Source organism: Jatropha curcas, chromosome 11 (genome assembly GCF_041381405.1).
Source record: "Jatropha curcas cultivar XTBG-Jc1 chromosome 11, XTBG_Jcur_1.0, whole genome shotgun sequence".
NCBI lineage: Eukaryota > Viridiplantae > Streptophyta > Magnoliopsida > Malpighiales > Euphorbiaceae > Jatropha > Jatropha curcas.
Window position 1 is genome coordinate 3,521,247 of NC_143161.1, and position 18,286 is coordinate 3,539,532.

Here is an 18,286-nt window from a genome sequence, read left to right on the forward strand (position 1 = left end):
TCAAACTTTTGAATTAACTTAGCACATAAATTTTGAGTTCATAATTAAATTAGAAAATTCATTTTACTTTTTTTTTTAGGAAAAATTCATTTTATTTTGAGTAGAATTAATAAAATGCTACATGTTATATTATCAAAATAACAAAGACACTTAAAAATAAAATAAAAACAGAAAAAAATTCAATATTAGTGAAGTTGGAGAATATAATAGTAATAATAACAATAACCAACCATTTTCTATTCTCACTTTTAAGTTTTTTATTAAGATTTTAAATATATCTAAAATTAAAAAATGAAAAACATATAACAAGATAAGTATATAACAAGATAAGTGGAGAACATGAACCCAATCAATGTTATTAGGCAAAAAAAAAAACAACAGCCTTAGATAACACATGGAATGATTCCTTAATCTCCTCATAAAACAAAGATTAATGATTAATAATTATTTAAGGACAATCATTTATTATTAAACCATAGTACGTCAAACTTTTCTAGAATCATTAACTATTAACTTTTAAATGATTGAAATTTTGATTTAATGATATTAAAAATTTATTTTTAAATTTGTAAAATTATGAAATCCTCACAATAGATAACCTGACCAACGTAAATAAAATACATATTAAAATCTTAAAGTTGCTGTTGTGCAAAGTCAATGTACTATGCTAATTCCTAAATCAATATTAAAGAAAATATATATTAAAATCAAGATAAGATCGATTTAGCATCACACCCCACTACCAATAAATTTATTATTTAATTTTATATTATATATTCAATTTTTATTTTGATGCCTTTCGCATTTCAACTTAAACTATTGAATTAAACACTTTAATTCATAAATTAATTCATAAAAATATAAAAATTAATTGTTCGAAAAGTTATATTAACAAGACATCAAAATAATATTAACAAAATTTTAAAAACTATTATTATTTGTATAAAAGGACTAGCAATACTAGCAAAATTAATAATTTTAGAAACAAAACAAGTATCTCTCAAAATAGTGAGTACCATAAAAAATACATAATAAAATTCATGCATTTTATATAAGAATAAATTTGTTAATCATTAATCTAAAATTTTATTATAATAAATTAAGAACATCAACTATAAATTGCTTTTATTCTCATATATTTTTAACATTTTTATATAAATATTTAAAATTTTTAAATATTGCGAGAAGTAATTGAAATCAGAATATACGTATATGGTATATGTACTTACCGGTATGTTTTATTGCTACAAGTGTTTAAATTTAAAAGCCAATAAATTCATTATTATATAAAATCCAGTTTGTAACATTTTTGCATATTATTTTATCACATCTGAAGCATTTAACCAATAGATTCTCTCGGTAGTTGGAGGGAATAGCTAAGCTTAAATAGAAAATTGACATATTGGAAAAAAGACACAAAGCTGACTAACAAAATTACAAATGGACTAAAAAATATTAATTTAACTAGAATCTTCAAATTTAAATAATATAATCCCACCGTGTTATTTTATTTGCATAGTTTGACAAAACACATATATTAAGAATTTAGTCAACAAAGTGATTTTGCGCTTATTTATCCTCAATAACTCATTAAGATACTAAAATCTCTTAATTTAATGAATAATTGGAAAGGTTATTATGAAAAAAATAATTATTTACATATTTAAATTTAGAAAACTTGCAAATATTTTGAGACATCTAAAAAAAAAAAATAACAATCAAACAAAATGAGACGGATGGAATATTATGTTTAATTATATGATCATGATATAATTAACTTGATCTCCGAAACGATGTCGTCGCTGACTAACGATAAGTGAGGATTGCCGGGTGTCCCAAATTTATTTAATAAGACTAAATGACCGAACATAACATTGGAAGATTCCTCCCTTTTAAAATGCTAGGATATAAAGTTTCAAATAATTGATTAAAATTTTCGAAGCATGATTATTTATGTAATTATTAGTTCAATGTGGAATTTTGTATCCTTTGAATTGATACAGCATGAATGTTTTTTATATTTTTAAATCATTTAATAAATATTTAATTGATGAAAATTTACAACGTTGGAATGTTAAATAGAAAATTTTTATAGATTTAAATGTTTAATAAATGCAATTTTATAAATTAAAATGTCTAACGTGTCAAAATAAAAATAAAAACACCATAAAAAAATTTCTATAAAATATAAAAGGTATATTTATTTATGCATTTAATCATCCTCCATCCGATTTTTAAAGTTTTTCTCGCACATTTTTTTTTTTTTTAATAGTATTGTGGACAATGAACATATTTTCTCAAACACGTGTTAAATAAATTTCGGATGCTAGAAATTAATAGAGAAGATTCTTCATAAATTGAAATCAGAATTTGGTATGAAACTTCATTAACCAATTGTATTTCTCAAACAGTAACGCTAAAAACTTTGCTACTTCAATTATTTTTTCTTTTTTCTACTGAACATCAAGATTAGATCTGAGTCATTTTCACTAAGACCAATATTTAAATATTTGATATAATTTATAATAATATATTTAAAATTGTGATATGGAATTATTTTAATTACAACAGTCTATATTTAGATCGTAACATATATATTTTGTATGTAGAATTCAATGAAAAAAACAAAGGGGATGAACATAGATATTAGAGTATTATTACTAAAAGTTTGATTCATTCTAAACAGACAAATACATTTCTTCGTAATAATTATATATTGTTGCTTAAAACCTTAAAATTACAACATATTTTAATAAGAAGCGTACCGAATTTTTATTTCCACTTTCAGTTATAGACAAAATCGGTCCACATGGCGGGGGGCCTTCATGTCTTTCCATTAAGGGAAGTAAGTCAAGGTAAATCAATTATGCAATCCATCAAAACCCAAGAATATTATTGTATACATGAAGAAATCAATCATGCTCACAATTTAATTAAAAAATGAAAATCATAAAATAAGTGCATGAAGTCACCGCCATTAAATACGATCCAGCATTGATCCAATTTAGCATTTATTCGATTAAAATTGATTTAATCCACAAGTCGGTTCACTTATCGAGTCATAAATATATTAATAATTAATAATATATATTAAAAAGAGAATCGGTGTAGATCTGGATTTGTGAAGGGTGATTGGTGAGACCATTTCAATCCCTTCAGTCTAATTTTAAATAGTTTAAAAATAATATCAATTTAATTTTAAGTTTGATTCTCCAAATTGATCAGTTAACTACATGTGAAATAGTACGTTGTCTAAATCAATAATGATAATAATAATAAAAAAAATAGTAGGAATTTTCACACGCATTAATATTTTACCAAAAACAATGATTGATGATGACATTTCTCCTCTCTAGTTTGGAGACCGAGGAAAGGAAAGGTGAGTGAATGTAAAACTACAATATCCTTGTTAGGAATTAGGATTAACTAACGCAAAGTTATAAGTCCAATAAAGAAGTACGTAATTCCATTTTTATTAGAAGGGTAAATAAGTAAACTAAGATTTTAAAATCAATCATTTTCTTACCTTTTAATTGTATTTTCCATATAATTCCCAAACCGGTTACCGGATGTTTCACGATTTATTTGTGGGCCCAACAGAAAGAATATTCCGCGAATTTCATTTTTTTCCCTCCTGTACGAATCAGGAGGAAAATCTCATTACGACAAATCGAATTTTAACACATTGGTCAATTGAATCCTTTTTTTATTTTTTAATTTATACTATAACTGAGACTTTTGAACTTTCACTTTTACTCAATTGAATCCCTAATTAATTTTTTTAGGGAATCCCTGATTAAATTTCACTAGATAAAGCTATTAGAAATAATGGTAAAGTATACATTTTTGAGAAAAAAATCAAATGTTAATTATGCATGCAAATGCTAATTTATAGAATAAGATAAAATTGTTATTATTATAGTAACATTAACCAAAAGAGCTTTCTGATTTATCAATTTATACTTAATCTTTCAAAAAAAAAAAAAAAACATTACACTTGAGTTAAGCTCAATGATGAAAATATAGTTAGTAAAGCCAATGTTCATTAGTTTTATGTACAATCATTTAGGTAATTTTAGTTAATTAAAAATAAAAATTTACAGATTTAATTAATTTAAATTAAATAAAGGAAATCAATTAACCATTTCACATCATAAATTTCAATCATTGTCCAATTAATTTAGCTATTCTTAATCTTATTTTAGATGAGCAAAAACATGGATGGAGAAAGTTATGCCGGTTGTTTTAGCTAATACTCTTTCTATTGGTTAATGGAATTTTGATTGTTTTTCTTAAAAAAAAAAAAAAAAAACCATTTCACATCTTAAGCACGAAGAAAATATAGTTATTTTATTATTTTTTTTCTATCTCTAGTTATTTTCACTATTTTCTCCTAATATCATTTAATATTCATCTACATATATACGATACTCTATTTTTTTTTTTTATTTTAATGTGAATGTAGTAATAATCAAAATATTTTATTTTATTATGTCATATATAAAATAAAATTTACAATTTAGTTTTGTCTAAGTCAATTGTAAATACTAGAATGTTAAATTTAATATAATATTTTAAGAAAATCGGGGAAAATTTTCTTTTTCATTTATTTAAAAAGGCAAGTATTTACTCCGGAGATTAATTTCTTATGTTAGAGTTATTTCCAAATATAATATTTTAGAGTTCTATATTTGTATTTTTTTTTCCTTTTATTATCAAATGAATTGCCAATTTACTAAAATAAAGATATTTATTTTAATAAATATATTATATTATTTTTTGGTCTGTTCTGGCGGGTATTACTATAATGCTTATTAAGCGGAACCAAATTCCATAAATAAATAACAGACCCAACACCAGATAACGCCTTCCTCGCATTTGGACGAAATATAATATTTTGATTTTGCTAAAATCACATCAAAAAACCACCTATGACCCCAAAGATTCAACCCTTCGATTTAACAGCCGCCCGCAGTGAGATAACGTCTCCGATTTCATCTTTCTCGAGATCTCTGCACATTGTTTTTTAAAATTTGTTTAGCCAGAATTCAGTTGCTAGTGTGAAATTGCTGCTTGTCTCTTTTACATGATTGAAGTGGATTCGATCAAATTTTTTCTTTCTTCTTGTAGGATTTAATTTTTATCTTCATTTATGTTTATCGACTCATGGGGTTCAAATTTGATGAAGTCGTCAGTAGTCTTTTCTTTTCTTTATGTCTCGAAACATTTTCGTTGACATAAGTTTTTTGAAGGTTAATCTTCCTGTAGGAATCTAGGGTTTGTATTTCTGTTTTTGTTTTTAGGAAAAGTGAAGGAAGATGAGGGTGGAAAAGTCTCAGGTCTGGCAACCTTGCAAGAAGAAGAGATTTTAACGATTGGCAATAGAGAGGGACGGCGGAGACACAGAGGAATTGAAATTTGGAATATTCAAGAGGAGGGAATTTAATTCCATTTTTAGGTATAGAAAGTGACAGTGACAAAAGGGAATTTCGAAATCCTACAAAAAATAGTTTGGGAAAAAAAGGGAAAAAAATGACTTCTAGAGGGAATGCTGCGAGTAGGACGCGCGTAGGGAGGTACGAGCTTGGAAGGACACTGGGAGAAGGAACATTTGCGAAAGTGAAGTTTGCTAGGAATACTGAGACCGGTGAAAATGTTGCGATTAAGATTCTTGATAAAGAGAAGGTTCTCAAGCATAAAATGATCGGTCAGGTATCGAGTAATTTTATATAGGCCTTGCTGTTTTGTTTTTGATGATTTTGTTGTTTGCTTACTCGTTAATTTCATTTGATTATATGATTACTGCAATTTTTTAAAATTATCTTGAAGTCTATTTGGTTGCCGAGCAACTGAACTGGGAAAAGAAGGAACGAACAACGATGTAAATTTTAAGATGAAAGGTGGAAAAGTCAACTTGTAAAGGGTAGAATCGTCGTTTTGCTGTCATGGAGGACAGTCGATTTATTCATTAGATTGTTGCTGTTGGGCTAGTTTTTGTTACTGTTCTCTTTAGTTGTTTTTTTTTTTCCGTTGATTGGCTGTGTAATTTTCTTGTCTGTTATTCTATCAATTCTCAATGTGCTAGGGGAAGGAAAATAATTATTTGGGGTTTGGAATCTAAATTTGTGCTAGTAATGCTCTTCCAGCTTGTTTCGAGGAAAAAAGAATTTTTTTTTTTTTTTTGGTTTAAGCTAAGTTAGTGCTGCATCTTCATTTTAGGCTCCTTATCTTGCTAGTTTTTATCTCATTGTAAAATACCATAGCAAAGAAAATAATAAAAAAAAAAAGCAAATTTAATTTTCTCACCAGTAGAGACTTTACTTTTTGGGTTCTATGTAAACTTAAGGTGTGTGTTAAATTACAGTAATGACATATTGGGCATAAACATAATTGCTGTTTTACCTAACGACTTCATATGGTTTCCTTGTTTTCCTTTTGCAGATTAAACGTGAGATTTCAACCATGAAACTAATTAGGCACCCAAATGTGATCCGTATGTATGAGGTTTGAAGTCCGTTTACATTTTTATTGATTCTTTTAAACTGTAAGTCATTTGAGTAGTATTGGTCTTGTTCGTGCTTGTCTTTTGGGTTTCTGTATCATCCATCTTGTATACCTGAATATCAAAGTGTCAATCCAAGTTTTTTTTTTTCTGTGCTTAAGTTGCATAACTCAATTAAAGTACTATTTTTGTTGTAGGTGATGGCAAGCAAGACAAAAATATATATTGTTTTGGAATTTGTTACTGGTGGTGAACTTTTCGACAAAATTGTAAGCTGGATAACTGAAAACAATACTTCCAAATTATTGTTGTGCAGAATGTTAAAGAACTCTGTTTATTTTATTATTATTATTATTATTATTTTTTTTTTTTTTGGTTTTTGTGCTGTTTTCTTGAGTCAGGCAAGCAAAGGGAGGTTGAAAGAGGATGAAGCAAGAAAGTATTTTCAGCAGCTTATAAATGCTGTGGATTACTGTCATAGCAGAGGAGTGTACCATAGAGACCTGAAGGTTTGATGACTTATATTTGCAACTGACACGAATACCTAGAATTGCTTTAGTTGAGTTTTTAAGGGGACGCACTTCTCTCTTATTGCTATGATGGTTTATTTCTTATGTAAGATTAGAATTTTGGTGCAGCCTGAGAATCTGCTGCTGGATGCTAGTGGAGTTCTTAAAGTTTCAGATTTTGGATTAAGTGCGCTGCCTCAGCAAGTTCGAGTGAGTTTAATAACTTCATGGCCTGAGTACTCTGCAATTTATCTCACTCAATATGTAACATATAGTGGCAAGTCAATTTGCAAATGCATCAGTTGTCATGTAGAGATTTTTCATACAGTAGTATTACTGATTTTCTTGAATGTCATTTAGGAAGATGGGTTACTTCACACCACATGTGGAACACCGAATTATGTTGCTCCAGAGGTGTGCCAGTATTTTCTGCAGACCATTATTTCTTGCGTCATCAATCCTTTGTTTTCCTTTTCCAATTATTTGGTGCTTCACTTTTCTAGGTCATCAACAATAAAGGCTATGATGGAGCTAAGGCAGATTTGTGGTCTTGCGGTGTGATCCTTTTTGTCTTAATGGCTGGTTTCTTGCCTTTTGAAGAGTCCAACCTTATGGCTCTATATAAAAAGGTGACTAATTCCATCGTTTCCTGCAACTTATTTTGTATGTGCACTGGTTTTTGAGACTACTCAAACGAAGTGTATGAAAAAAATTCTAGTCATATGTGATATTTGGGTGATTTGGTGAGAATATTTTCTGTTAACATTATTATGATCTATGATTGGAGTGCTGATCAAGATCCCTTGCAATGTCTTTGCCTCCTTAAAAATCTTGCTTGTTAAATGATGAAATATTTGTTGTTCATAAGCTGTCTAGTGTAGGGGAAAGGAAAAGCACACATCAATGATATTTTGCAGTTGCACTTTAATATTCTTTATTGCTATTTTCAAAATGTATATATCTCTTGGCACTTCAGATGTTTCTTCTAGAAGTCATTTGCTACACAGAACATGATGCACTGTAACTACGTAGAAATTTGGTGTGTGCATGACTTACATGCATAAATTGCAAGCTTTTGCTGATGTCTGGCACATTGATATACAAAAGCTTTAGAGAGATTGTGAAGGAGCCAATCACAAGGTAACAAGCCAGTCACAAATAGATTTACCAGCTGTTCTATTTATTGTAGAAGTCCGATTGACCAGGATTTCAAAATGGCAATAGGAGAATAAATGGTTCATATATAATCCTCTGGTCTTCTAAAATGGGAGTTTGTTGTTGTTTGAATTGATATATGTATGCATCCTATTGAAAAGCTTTGTAAATCATTATGTTTTAAGTTTATAGCTGGCTATATATGGTTCCTATGTGATTGCAGATATTTAAGGCGGACTTCACATGTCCTCCGTGGTTCTCATCGAGTGCAAAGAAACTAATCAAAAGAATTCTGGATCCAAATCCTTCAACCGTATGTCCCCCTCTCTTATTCTTTTAATATATGATTTAACGAAACACATCACAGCACCAGGGGCATTTGAATTTACTATCTATTCTAATGGTATGTAACAGCGTATTACTATTGCTGAAGTTATTGAAAATGAGTGGTTCAAAAAGGGATATAAACCACCCACTTTTGAACAAGCTGATGTCAGTCTTGATGATGTGAACTCTATCTTTGATGAATCAGGGGTAAGATTCCTTTATTTTGGTTGTATATTGTTATTTTGTTACTACTATGTGCTTAATTTTCTTCTTGGTGGACAGGATTCTCAAAACCTTGTTGTGGAGAGGCGAGAAGCTCCTATAGGGCCTGTTGCACCTCTGACTATGAATGCATTTGAACTTATCTCCACGTCTCAGGGTCTTAACCTCAGTAGTCTTTTTGAGAAACAAATGGTATATTTTATTTTAGTCCTGGGTCTTCATCTACCTTTATTCTTTTAATGTGTAAAATTATTGCCCCAACTCGCAGAGTTGTAATGCAACCCCTGCCTCAACTCACTGTACCCCAACAGAAAAATAAATAAACAAATGAAAAATAAAATAAGAAAAATCATATAATTTGTTTTGAGCAGGATGTTGTAAAATATCGCTGAATGAACAGTCAAGAGTAATTGTTGTGTCTCATCTTGTATGTTACTCGTTAACTCTCTGGTTTGATGAGCCATACCTCTTTAGGTATGGAGTCTTATATGAGTTATTCTTTACCAAAAGCTTAACAGAGTACATTTCCTTTGTTGACCAGGGCCTTGTGAAACGGGAAACTAGATTTACATCCAAATATTCTGCTAACGAGATAATAACAAAAATTGAAGAAGCTGCAATGCCTTTGGGTTTTGATGTAAAGAAAAATAACTTCAAGGTTGGATTATCTCCATTCTTCCCAATGTGAATTTAGATGGATTATCTGGATTTCTATCCACAACTTCATACTTCTTTTTGCAATGGAGTTCCTAAAAATAATTGCATGATTACGTGGCATTTTTCCCTACATTTAAGCATGCATTTCTTCTTGATACTTGTAAATCAGCTTTGATTCAATACCAAAGATTAGCTCATGTGACTGGAAGGCGTGAATTGTTTTAGTACTTGATTGCATGAAATTGTTATTTAGCAATTGTTTTAAAAGGTGAATAATATTCGAGGTGAAACATTGGGCAAGTGCTAATCATCTAGTTGTTCTTTTATTAACAGACTGCTCGCTATCACTATTGCTTATAATTGGCTACCTCATGTTAGGGATCATAATGATGGCATGGATATGATCGATTGACTGAAAATTTCTTTCCATTTTTGGTCATTTTTAAATTTATAATACAAAAGTGAGTGATCTTTTATTAAAGCTCTTGCTGGCCAAAGCGTACTGCTGATGGCAAGAGTCATTAGTTGCATGATTCTTGTTACTTGATGAATAATAAGATCAAATTTTAAAGAAACCAAAAATAGTGGTGTAACGTGTATTCCCACTTTCTGATCATGGAATAGATGAAATGAAATAAATCGATGATGTTAAAATTTTAGCTGTTCTGTTATGGTCAACAGTTAGATTTTTATCTCTAATGGAAACCATTTTTCTCTTTCCAATATCAGATGAAGATTCAGGGGGAGAAGACTGGACGCAAGGGTCACTTATCTGTTTCGACAGAAGTATGTTTTGATACTTGAAGATCAGCTAGACAGAAAACAATATTCCTGTGGTACTAAGATTATTCTTTATTGAGATATTCTCTTTGTTTCAGATCTATGAGGTGGCCCCTTCTCTTTATATGGTTGAACTTCGCAAATCAGCTGGAGATACCCTGGAATTTCACAAGGTATGATACTAAAAAATGTTTATGCTTGTGTTGCTTCTGATAAAGGAGACAAGTTAATAGAAAACAGTCTCAGCTTTGACAACAATCAGTGATTGCTTCTGCAGCCAGGTCATGTCTATTCCTGGTTATTTGTTGTTATTGTGATGTTACGAAAAAGCTCAATATGCTTTAAATATGTTAATGCGATGTGTTGATACGTACAAACAATGATTTTCTAGGCTTCTGGCTTATGGAAAGGTACACAAGCCCATTCTTTAATTTTCTCTAATTTTGAAATTACTTACAGTTCTACAAGAACCTATCAGCTGGACTGAAAGATATTGTTTGGAAAACAATTGATGAAGAAAAGGGAGAAGGGTCAAATGGTTAGTATTTGTTGGGAAAAAATTTTATTTGTAGGCTGAAATGGTGCAGAATTGGAGTTCTAAAAACATCTCTTTTTTTATGTGATTGGAACTTTGTTTTGCTTTTATGGGATCTTGTAATAATTGCAAAGATCGATAAATTAGACTCTTCACATTTCTGATGCTTACTGCCTGTAAGCATTTAAGTAAATTGATATTTTATTTCTTTTCTACAGGTGCTACGGTGGTTCCGACACAGTAGTCTATAGATGAATTCTTTTCCATGAAACTCCAAATATTTGATCTTTGAAAGAAATATCATCTGTAGTTGGGAGTGTATATTGATTGCTATACAAGATATAAAGTATGTATTGTAATTTTCCAATGAACTTGTGACATGAACTTGCTTATGTATGGTATCCATGGCTTGGTTTGATTTGGTTCAAACAATGAATGCATCAGTGGTTTTTCTTTAACCATCAATATTGGATGCATAAATGTATTTATTGTTCCTTTTTTCAAAAGGAAAGTATATGAAAACATATATAAGACGTAATATGTGTTTGAAATATAAATTATGATATATTGTTTGACTTTGTGATCTTTTGGCAAGTCAGTCTATAATTTCATTATTTTTTATCTATGAGATAGCAAAAAGAAACAAGACACAAGATCTACCAAAATAAATAATTAGAAACAAACTACAAAAAAAAAAAAAAAAAAAAAAGCAGGTGAGAAAACGGATTGATGGACACCTAAATAATGCAGTGAATGACGGCGGTGGAGGGATTTAGAGGAGGGAGAGGGAGAAAACGAGACTAATTAAACCTCTTTATCTTATATGTATAAATGTTTTTATTATTCTGCTTCAGTGTTCAGTTGAAAGGGGAAAAAAAAAAAAAAGCTGAAAAGTATATTCTTCCAACATCAACATATTCCATAAGGGAGTCTTTAGAGGAGTAGAAACAATGTGCAACACGTTCAAGAAAACTAGCCATTCTAATATTAACAACACTTACAAGATAATGAAAACGATTGAGGTGATAAAGTGAGTTTTAAGAAATGGCACTTCATTTCTACAGACTCATGCAATTTATTTTGCAAAGATATAAACTTATACAGCCTTTTTTATTTTATATAAAAAAGGAAAAATAGAAAATTATATTTGACTGTTGACTTGGGCATTACGCGCCACGCAAAGGTTAGATAGAATCAATACTCACTCGATATAAGGCGACGTCCGTGACGCGCGTCTCTCTGGCTCTTTTCGAAACGGGGGAAAAAACCCAAAAAATTTCCCTTGGAGAAGTAAACATGAGAGAAGAAGTTATCAGCTCCGGAGGAGGGAACATGGATCCCACCCCTGCTGCGAGGTACTAGATCCCGCCTAACATCTCTCCCTAACCTCAGCGCATGCATTCACTCAATCTTGATCTCTAATTCCAGGCTTTAGTTGTTCCAGTATTTAAAATCAGCTAGGTGCGGTGAAATTAGGGTTCTGAATTTTCTGTTCTTTGTAGTTGGTTTTCCTTTTGCTTCTTTGGGTTCTTGTTTGGAACGCGGAGGCAAAGAAATGGGAGTCTAATTTTGAGCTTTCACATGTCTTCTTTTTTTTTTTTTTTTCTGGTTTTGAAAAATTCAATTGAGTTTAATGTACTACACTAATAAGTAACTGGGGAAAAAAAATTTCCTTTGTAATTTGTTTTCTATTATGGTTATTTTATTTTCGTAAGAGCTGGAGAGTGTAGTTATGTAACTGGGATTGGCAGTGAGGAGGAGAAAGGAAATCAATTTTTCATGGAATCATGCAATATTTATAAATGTCTTAAGCTTAGTTTTTTGTTCTTATGAAGTGCAATTCTTTTCGCATGTTGCCTTTCTCCAGTTCTGCTGGGGCATCCTCACCTGCTGTACCAGCAAATGTTGGAAGTATAGAGAGGTCCAGTCAAGCTCATAATTCCAAAGCAGCCTCTCTATCTGGTGTTGGCTCACAAGTACCTTGGACCTCCTTGAGCACCAGTGCTGGTGGTTCTGTTCTTGGATCATCAAGGCCTTCATGCAGGCCTTGGGAAAGAGGGGATTTGCTAAGGCGGTTGGCTACTTTTAAGCCGTCCAATTGGTTTGGAAAGCCTAAGGTACCGCTGCATTTATTATACTTCTATGCGGAATTCATGATTACATGATATCTCAGTTTTGTACCCTACAAAAGTAGCTGTTGTTAGGGCAACTATGAAGACTCATATTCAAAATTTAGATTACCCCCTGTAATTGCTACTAGATACCAGCTAAAAAAGAATGGAAATACACTTCTAAATTCCAGGATAAAAAGATTTCACCCACATTCCAAGAATTAAAATTTCAACCTATCCATGAATGCCTGCCTGTGCTTACTAGTTGTGGCTTTTCCAAAAGCTGTTTCCGGCAAAATAGATAAAAACCACTTCAAGTTTTTTTTGTCCAAATTGACCATCTGATGTTTTAGCTAGTTTCAAATTTAAAGCAGCAGTTGGATGCAGAAATGCTTTGGAAAAAGATATAAAAAAATTGAATAACAGGAAGACCTGAAATGGATATTTTGGCAAAAGTGTTCCTGGTGTCATATCGAGATACAAGGATGGTGATTTACTCTATAATCACTTTTAAGACACTTCCGGAGGATTTGCATAACAATTGCTTACAAGGAGGAGATAAAGATATTCCCCATTGACATGTTTCAGTCTAAATCTAGATTCTGAATTTAATTAGTTTTCAGCTCTGTAAATTATTCTGCTTTACAGTGTGACTGTTTCTTCTTTTAGTAAGACTAGAGCAGTTTTGGGTCATAATCATCTCGTTTCTACTTTCTTGCAGATTACTAGTTCATTAGCTTGTGCTCAGAGGGGTTGGATGAATGTTGATATTGATAAAATTATATGTGAATCATGCGGTGCATGCCTGAGTTTTGTTTTGTTACCATCTTGGAGTGCAGCTGAAGGTTAGATATTGTAATTCTAGTACTTCTAATCTCCCTATAGCACTCACTTTCTTTTACCACAGGAGCATCTTTCACTTGTCATGATCTTCATAACATTGATATTATGGGCTGTTTTATGAAGCAGGAGGTGTCATATATCTAACCATAGTTGGTTATATTTGCAAACAGAGTAAGGGGAATTGGCAAAATTGACCTGGTTTTTTTCTCACTTTCGAGACTTACATGAATTATGGATGATTTAGGTAGAAGGATAAAGAGAAGAGTAACTGGAATGTTGCCATTTCTATTTTATTTGCTATGGTGACTAAGCCAATTACTGCAGATAGCTGAATTAGAATCCCAGAGAAAATTACTTTTTTCCATCACATTGAGCTTTATTGCTTTTGAAAAGATCACTCTGGCTTATAATAGGCTTTCATGTTCATCTTACCACAAATAGCAAAATAAGATTGCTTGGAACAGTAATGGCAGAATTTTTCATAGGATAGAAAATCAATTAGAGTCGCTTTCTTATTCTTGAGATTGGATTAAAGTTGTTTCTTCCCATTATTACCTTTTTTAGGCCATGATGTGTTATCTTTGTGTATAAATTGACGTATCCGCTGTTGTCACTGTTTAAGCAAAGTTTATTCGATTGCTAAATCTGACTGTTGCTCATATTGATATTATGCTCTTGTTCCTCTTTGTTTTGCCTTTCTTCTTTTTGAAGTTCAAAGTGCTGCTGAGGCATTTGCGAAACAGCTTGATGATGGTCACAAAGCTAGCTGTCCTTGGAGAGGGAACAGCTGCCCAGAAAGCTTGGTGCAGTTCCCTCCCACTCCTCAATCTGCCCTCATTGGTGGATATAAAGACAGATGTGATGGACTTCTGCAATTTCTATTTCTTCCTATTGTTGCTGCATCTGCAGTTGAGCAGATGCAGGTTTCTCGGGGTCCACTGGTTGATCGCTTTTTGTCCCAGTCTCAGAATTTTACTTCTGGAGATGGAGACTTCAGGTCAGAGTGCATACCAGAACTTGAAACCTCTAGAGATGGATCTGTCTGTCTGTACTCTCAAGTAAGATTTTCTCTTTTATCGTTTTCACTTTGCTGAGTCATTCATAATTTTGCTAATCAGTTACCAGCTCATACTCTTCTAATTTTGTCCATTCTGCTTCTTTCCTCTGGCAGGCCCAAAAGCTTATAAGTCTCTGCGGATGGGAACCAAGATGGCTTCCAAATGTTCAAGACTGCGAAGAACATTCTGCTCAATCAGCTCGAAATGGGTGTTCTTTTGGCCCTGCCCAGGCCCAAGTCCATCTTTCACATGATCCTGGTACAAGCAAGAAAGCACACTCTACTTCAGCAAAAAAGGACACTGGAAAAAACAAACTGTTAGTTGTGGAGTCAAGATGTGATTCCAGGTCACCCTTATTAGATTGTAGCTTATGTGGTGCTACCGTCAGGATATTGGATTTCTTGACAGTTTCTCGACCTGCTCGTTTTGCTCCTAATAATATTGACATTCCTGATGCAAGCAAAAAAATGGCATTGACACGTGGAGTAAGTGCAGCCAGTGGAATCAGTGGTTGGGTTGCTGCTGATGATATAGAGAAAGAACATACAGAAGACCGTGATGAAGTGGCAACAACCGACAAGGGGAAATTGCTGCAGAACACAGAAGTTGATTTGAATCTCACTATGGCAGGGGGCTTACCTTTTATTCATGCAGACAGGGTAGAAATCCCTGAAAATGTTCATGATGCTGAGATGGGGAGAGATTTAATGATTGGTCAACCTTCACACAGTGAGGTTGGTGATCGTGCTGCTTCATATGAATCACGAGGACCTAGTTCTCGTAAGCGGAGCCTGGAGATAGGTGGCAGCTCAGATGATAGGCCAAACTTGATAATGCAGCCTGCTGATAGTGTGGAGGGAACTGTCATTGATCGTGATGGTGATGAAGTCACAGATGGGAGGCAATTTTCAGCTGGACCTTCAAAGCGAGCTCGTGATTCGGATTTTTTTGATACAAACTGTTCACTGTATCAGAGAGACTTATCTGGTGCTGGACCTAGCAATTCAGTGGGTCTGGAAATTTATGCAGATGGAAATAGAGCTAATTTATTTCGTCAAGGAAGTGACCAAGTTTTTGGAATTCCATCAGCTAGGGATTCAACACGTGCGTCATCTGTCATTGCAATGGATACAGTCTGTCATAGTGCAGATGATGACTCTATGGAAAGTGTTGAAAATCATCCTGGCGATATTGATGATGTTCATTTCCCTTCTTCCAGTACGTATGGCAATCTGGACATGAATGAGACATCTGAACTGAATTATAGCAATCAAGCCCAGCAAAGCATTTGTTTCACACGTGCTGCTGAAGTAGCCGCTGGTGAAATGGGTGTCAGTAGTACAAATGATGGTGAAGAAATTTTCAATGCAGAAACAGTGACAGCTCAGGCTCGGGATGGTCCCAGTTTTGGTATCAGTGGAGGCAGTGTTGGCATGTGCGCTAGTCATGAAGCTGAAATTCACGGAGCTGATGTTTCTGTCCACAGAGCAGATAGTGTAGTTGGTGATGTGGAACCCAGAATAGAAGATGTTGAAAATCAAGGTCAGACTGGTGAGTCTGTCCCTGATCCTGGATTGATGGATGAGATTGTCCCTGATGAAATTAACAGGGAAGATCCTCATGGTGATAGCCAGGAGATGTTCTCTCGATCTGTGGAAAGGGCAGATAGTGGCTCAAAAGTAGATGGTTCTACAAAGGCTGAATCGGTTGAAAGTGGTGAAAAGGCAAGCCAAAGCTGTAAGTTAGCATTAGATAACAATGCTCACCCTTCGCTTTCCTGCAATGCAAATATGTACTCTGGCTATCAATCAACCAAGAAAGGGGTCACCAGGGCTGGAAAATCATCATCTACGAACAACTGTCCTTGCATAGAGTCTGATTATGCAGTTGCCAATGGGATAGGTGAGTTCCTTATATATATTACTTGTTCTGTTATTTCCTTTGTTAAGCTGTCTAATTTCTTCCTTGTTCTTAGATTGATATCATTGCATTGGATGATTGTCATGAAGTGGATGTTTTATGTGCGTTCCACTTTTGCCCATTGTTTTTCATTTTTTTCTTCCCGTTACACATTTAGTAGCATACTCAGATGGAATGATTCAAATGAAAGCATCATTCAAAGCTTGGTTGTTAGTCTTCCTCTTGCTCTCTCCATGTATGGCTGATGCGTTGTTGCCCTACTTGATTCTCAGGACCTCCAAAAGGTGAAAGCAACTACGAAGAGGTTGTAGAGTTCGATCCAATTATTTATCACAATCAATTCTGTCCATGGGTGAATGGAAATGTTGCTGCTGCTGGCTGTAGCAGCCGTGGTGGTTCTGGCAACAATGCTGATGCAGCTGCACTATGTGGTTGGCAGCTGACTTTGGATGCATTAGATGCACTGAGGTCACTAGGGAATATCCCGATTCAAACTGTACAGTCTGAGTCTGCGGCATCATTGTACAAGGTCAACCATCTCGTATTCTAATTTGCTTTCTCCCATTTGAGCAGTAAATTGGACGCAAATTTAATTTCTATCTTAACTTTTCAAGTAGCTTACTCTTCTTTTCCCTTCTTTGGTATATCTATTAGTAAAAGATTTGCTTGTTTCGCCTTTCCTCATTGGGTTCTTTACCAGGATGATCATCAAACTCCTGGTCAAAAGCTCCTTCGACGGCATTCTATTAGCAAAAGCCAAGGGCAGCATTGATATTTAACCGTGATAGTGAAGGTACTTGCACAGTTATAGCAAGATCATTTCAACTAATAAATTTTGCACAAAGCTTCTTGTGGTAATGCACCTTGTTACATGTAATTGTCGTTGACTTTAATGAAGCTGAATTCCACGCAAGGTCACTAATAGGCTATTCGACATTGAGGTTGTAATTGCCTTTTCAAGTAGGACCCTTTTAGATGCATTTGCAAAAAGCAGTTTCATACTTCTTTTTAGCTGCTCTGTTGATTTTACCTTTGAAGCAGTTTTTAACGGCCTTGTAATCAGTATGTTCAATATGATGTTTTTCCAAAAAGCAACTTCAATAGCAATGCTAAACAGACGCTTAACTTGTTTGGCAGAATAAAGCATGTATAGATTGCGTTGAATGGAATATGTGTAGTATAATAGAGGAAAAGTTCATTTTTAATAATGCAACCGAGTAACTGCAATCATTTATCATTCTTATGCCAATCCTGTGTAGGATGAAACTGCATCAGTATTGGAAGTAACCATTGGAATCGATTTTGCTAACTGGCTGAAGAGCTGCTGCTGGTGAAAGTTATAGCACTCCTTTTTTATTTCCTCCCCATTTTCGCCCCCGCTGCCTGCCGTGTTTGGATAATTTTTATGTCACTCAGAAAAGAAAATGAGGTGCTGTTTAATGCCAGCATAATTTGCCTGTTCATGTATGTCAAGTAGTTTGCTTCATTGTTATGGACACCGCAGCACAGTTAATCAATGATGTAATGATCAGAAACCTTTTGCTTTTTATTATTGCAAAATTTGTTTGGTTCTCTTTTATTCTTTTTGTTTGAAGCTCATGATAATAGTTGCAGTTTTGAGTGTTTATAATTTGTCTTTAACAAAAGTAATTCTGTTCTCCACCAGT

At 33.2% G+C, this 18,286-nt stretch overlaps 2 protein-coding genes across 6 annotated transcripts; both read left to right on the top strand.

Annotated features, from left to right (window-relative positions):
• The first annotated feature begins 4,856 nt into the window (after window positions 1-4,856).
• CIPK23 (CBL-interacting protein kinase 23) lies at window positions 4,857-11,145 on the top strand. Of its 3 annotated transcripts, none has more exons than XM_012216767.3 (15): window positions 4,857-5,712; window positions 6,442-6,504; window positions 6,700-6,771; window positions 6,904-7,011; window positions 7,141-7,221; window positions 7,372-7,425; window positions 7,515-7,640; window positions 8,390-8,479; window positions 8,581-8,700; window positions 8,776-8,907; window positions 9,257-9,373; window positions 10,102-10,158; window positions 10,251-10,325; window positions 10,612-10,690; window positions 10,906-11,145. In XM_012216767.3, exons 1-15 carry the CDS (start codon window positions 5,533-5,535, stop codon window positions 10,929-10,931), a joined length of 1,380 nt encoding a protein of 459 aa, XP_012072157.1. In that variant the 5' UTR covers window positions 4,857-5,532; the 3' UTR covers window positions 10,932-11,145. The 3 variants fall into 3 exon arrangements, with proteins under 3 accessions (XP_012072157.1, XP_089572183.1, XP_037493383.1); XM_037637455.2 differs by having other exon boundaries at window positions 5,647-5,712; window positions 6,442-6,493; XM_089716057.1 differs by lacking the exon at window positions 10,906-11,145 and having other exon boundaries at window positions 10,612-10,695.
• A 737-nt stretch (window positions 11,146-11,882) lies between these two features.
• On the top strand, window positions 11,883-18,198 carry LOC105634023 (IAP-like protein 1). 3 transcript variants are annotated; one of them, XR_001046853.4, is made up of 8 exons: window positions 11,883-12,042; window positions 12,555-12,804; window positions 13,520-13,643; window positions 14,353-14,699; window positions 14,813-16,601; window positions 16,892-17,148; window positions 17,274-17,412; window positions 17,879-18,198. XR_001046853.4 is itself a non-coding variant. In XM_012216769.4 (8 exons), exons 1-7 carry the CDS (start codon window positions 11,984-11,986, stop codon window positions 17,389-17,391), a joined length of 2,898 nt encoding a protein of 965 aa, XP_012072159.1. In that variant the 5' UTR covers window positions 11,883-11,983; the 3' UTR covers window positions 17,392-17,412; window positions 17,879-18,198. The 3 variants fall into 3 exon arrangements, 2 of the variants coding, with proteins under 2 accessions (XP_012072159.1, XP_012072160.1); XM_012216769.4 differs by having other exon boundaries at window positions 17,320-17,412; XM_012216770.4 differs by lacking the exon at window positions 17,879-18,198 and having other exon boundaries at window positions 17,274-17,783.
• Window positions 18,199-18,286: the final 88 nt, after the last annotated feature.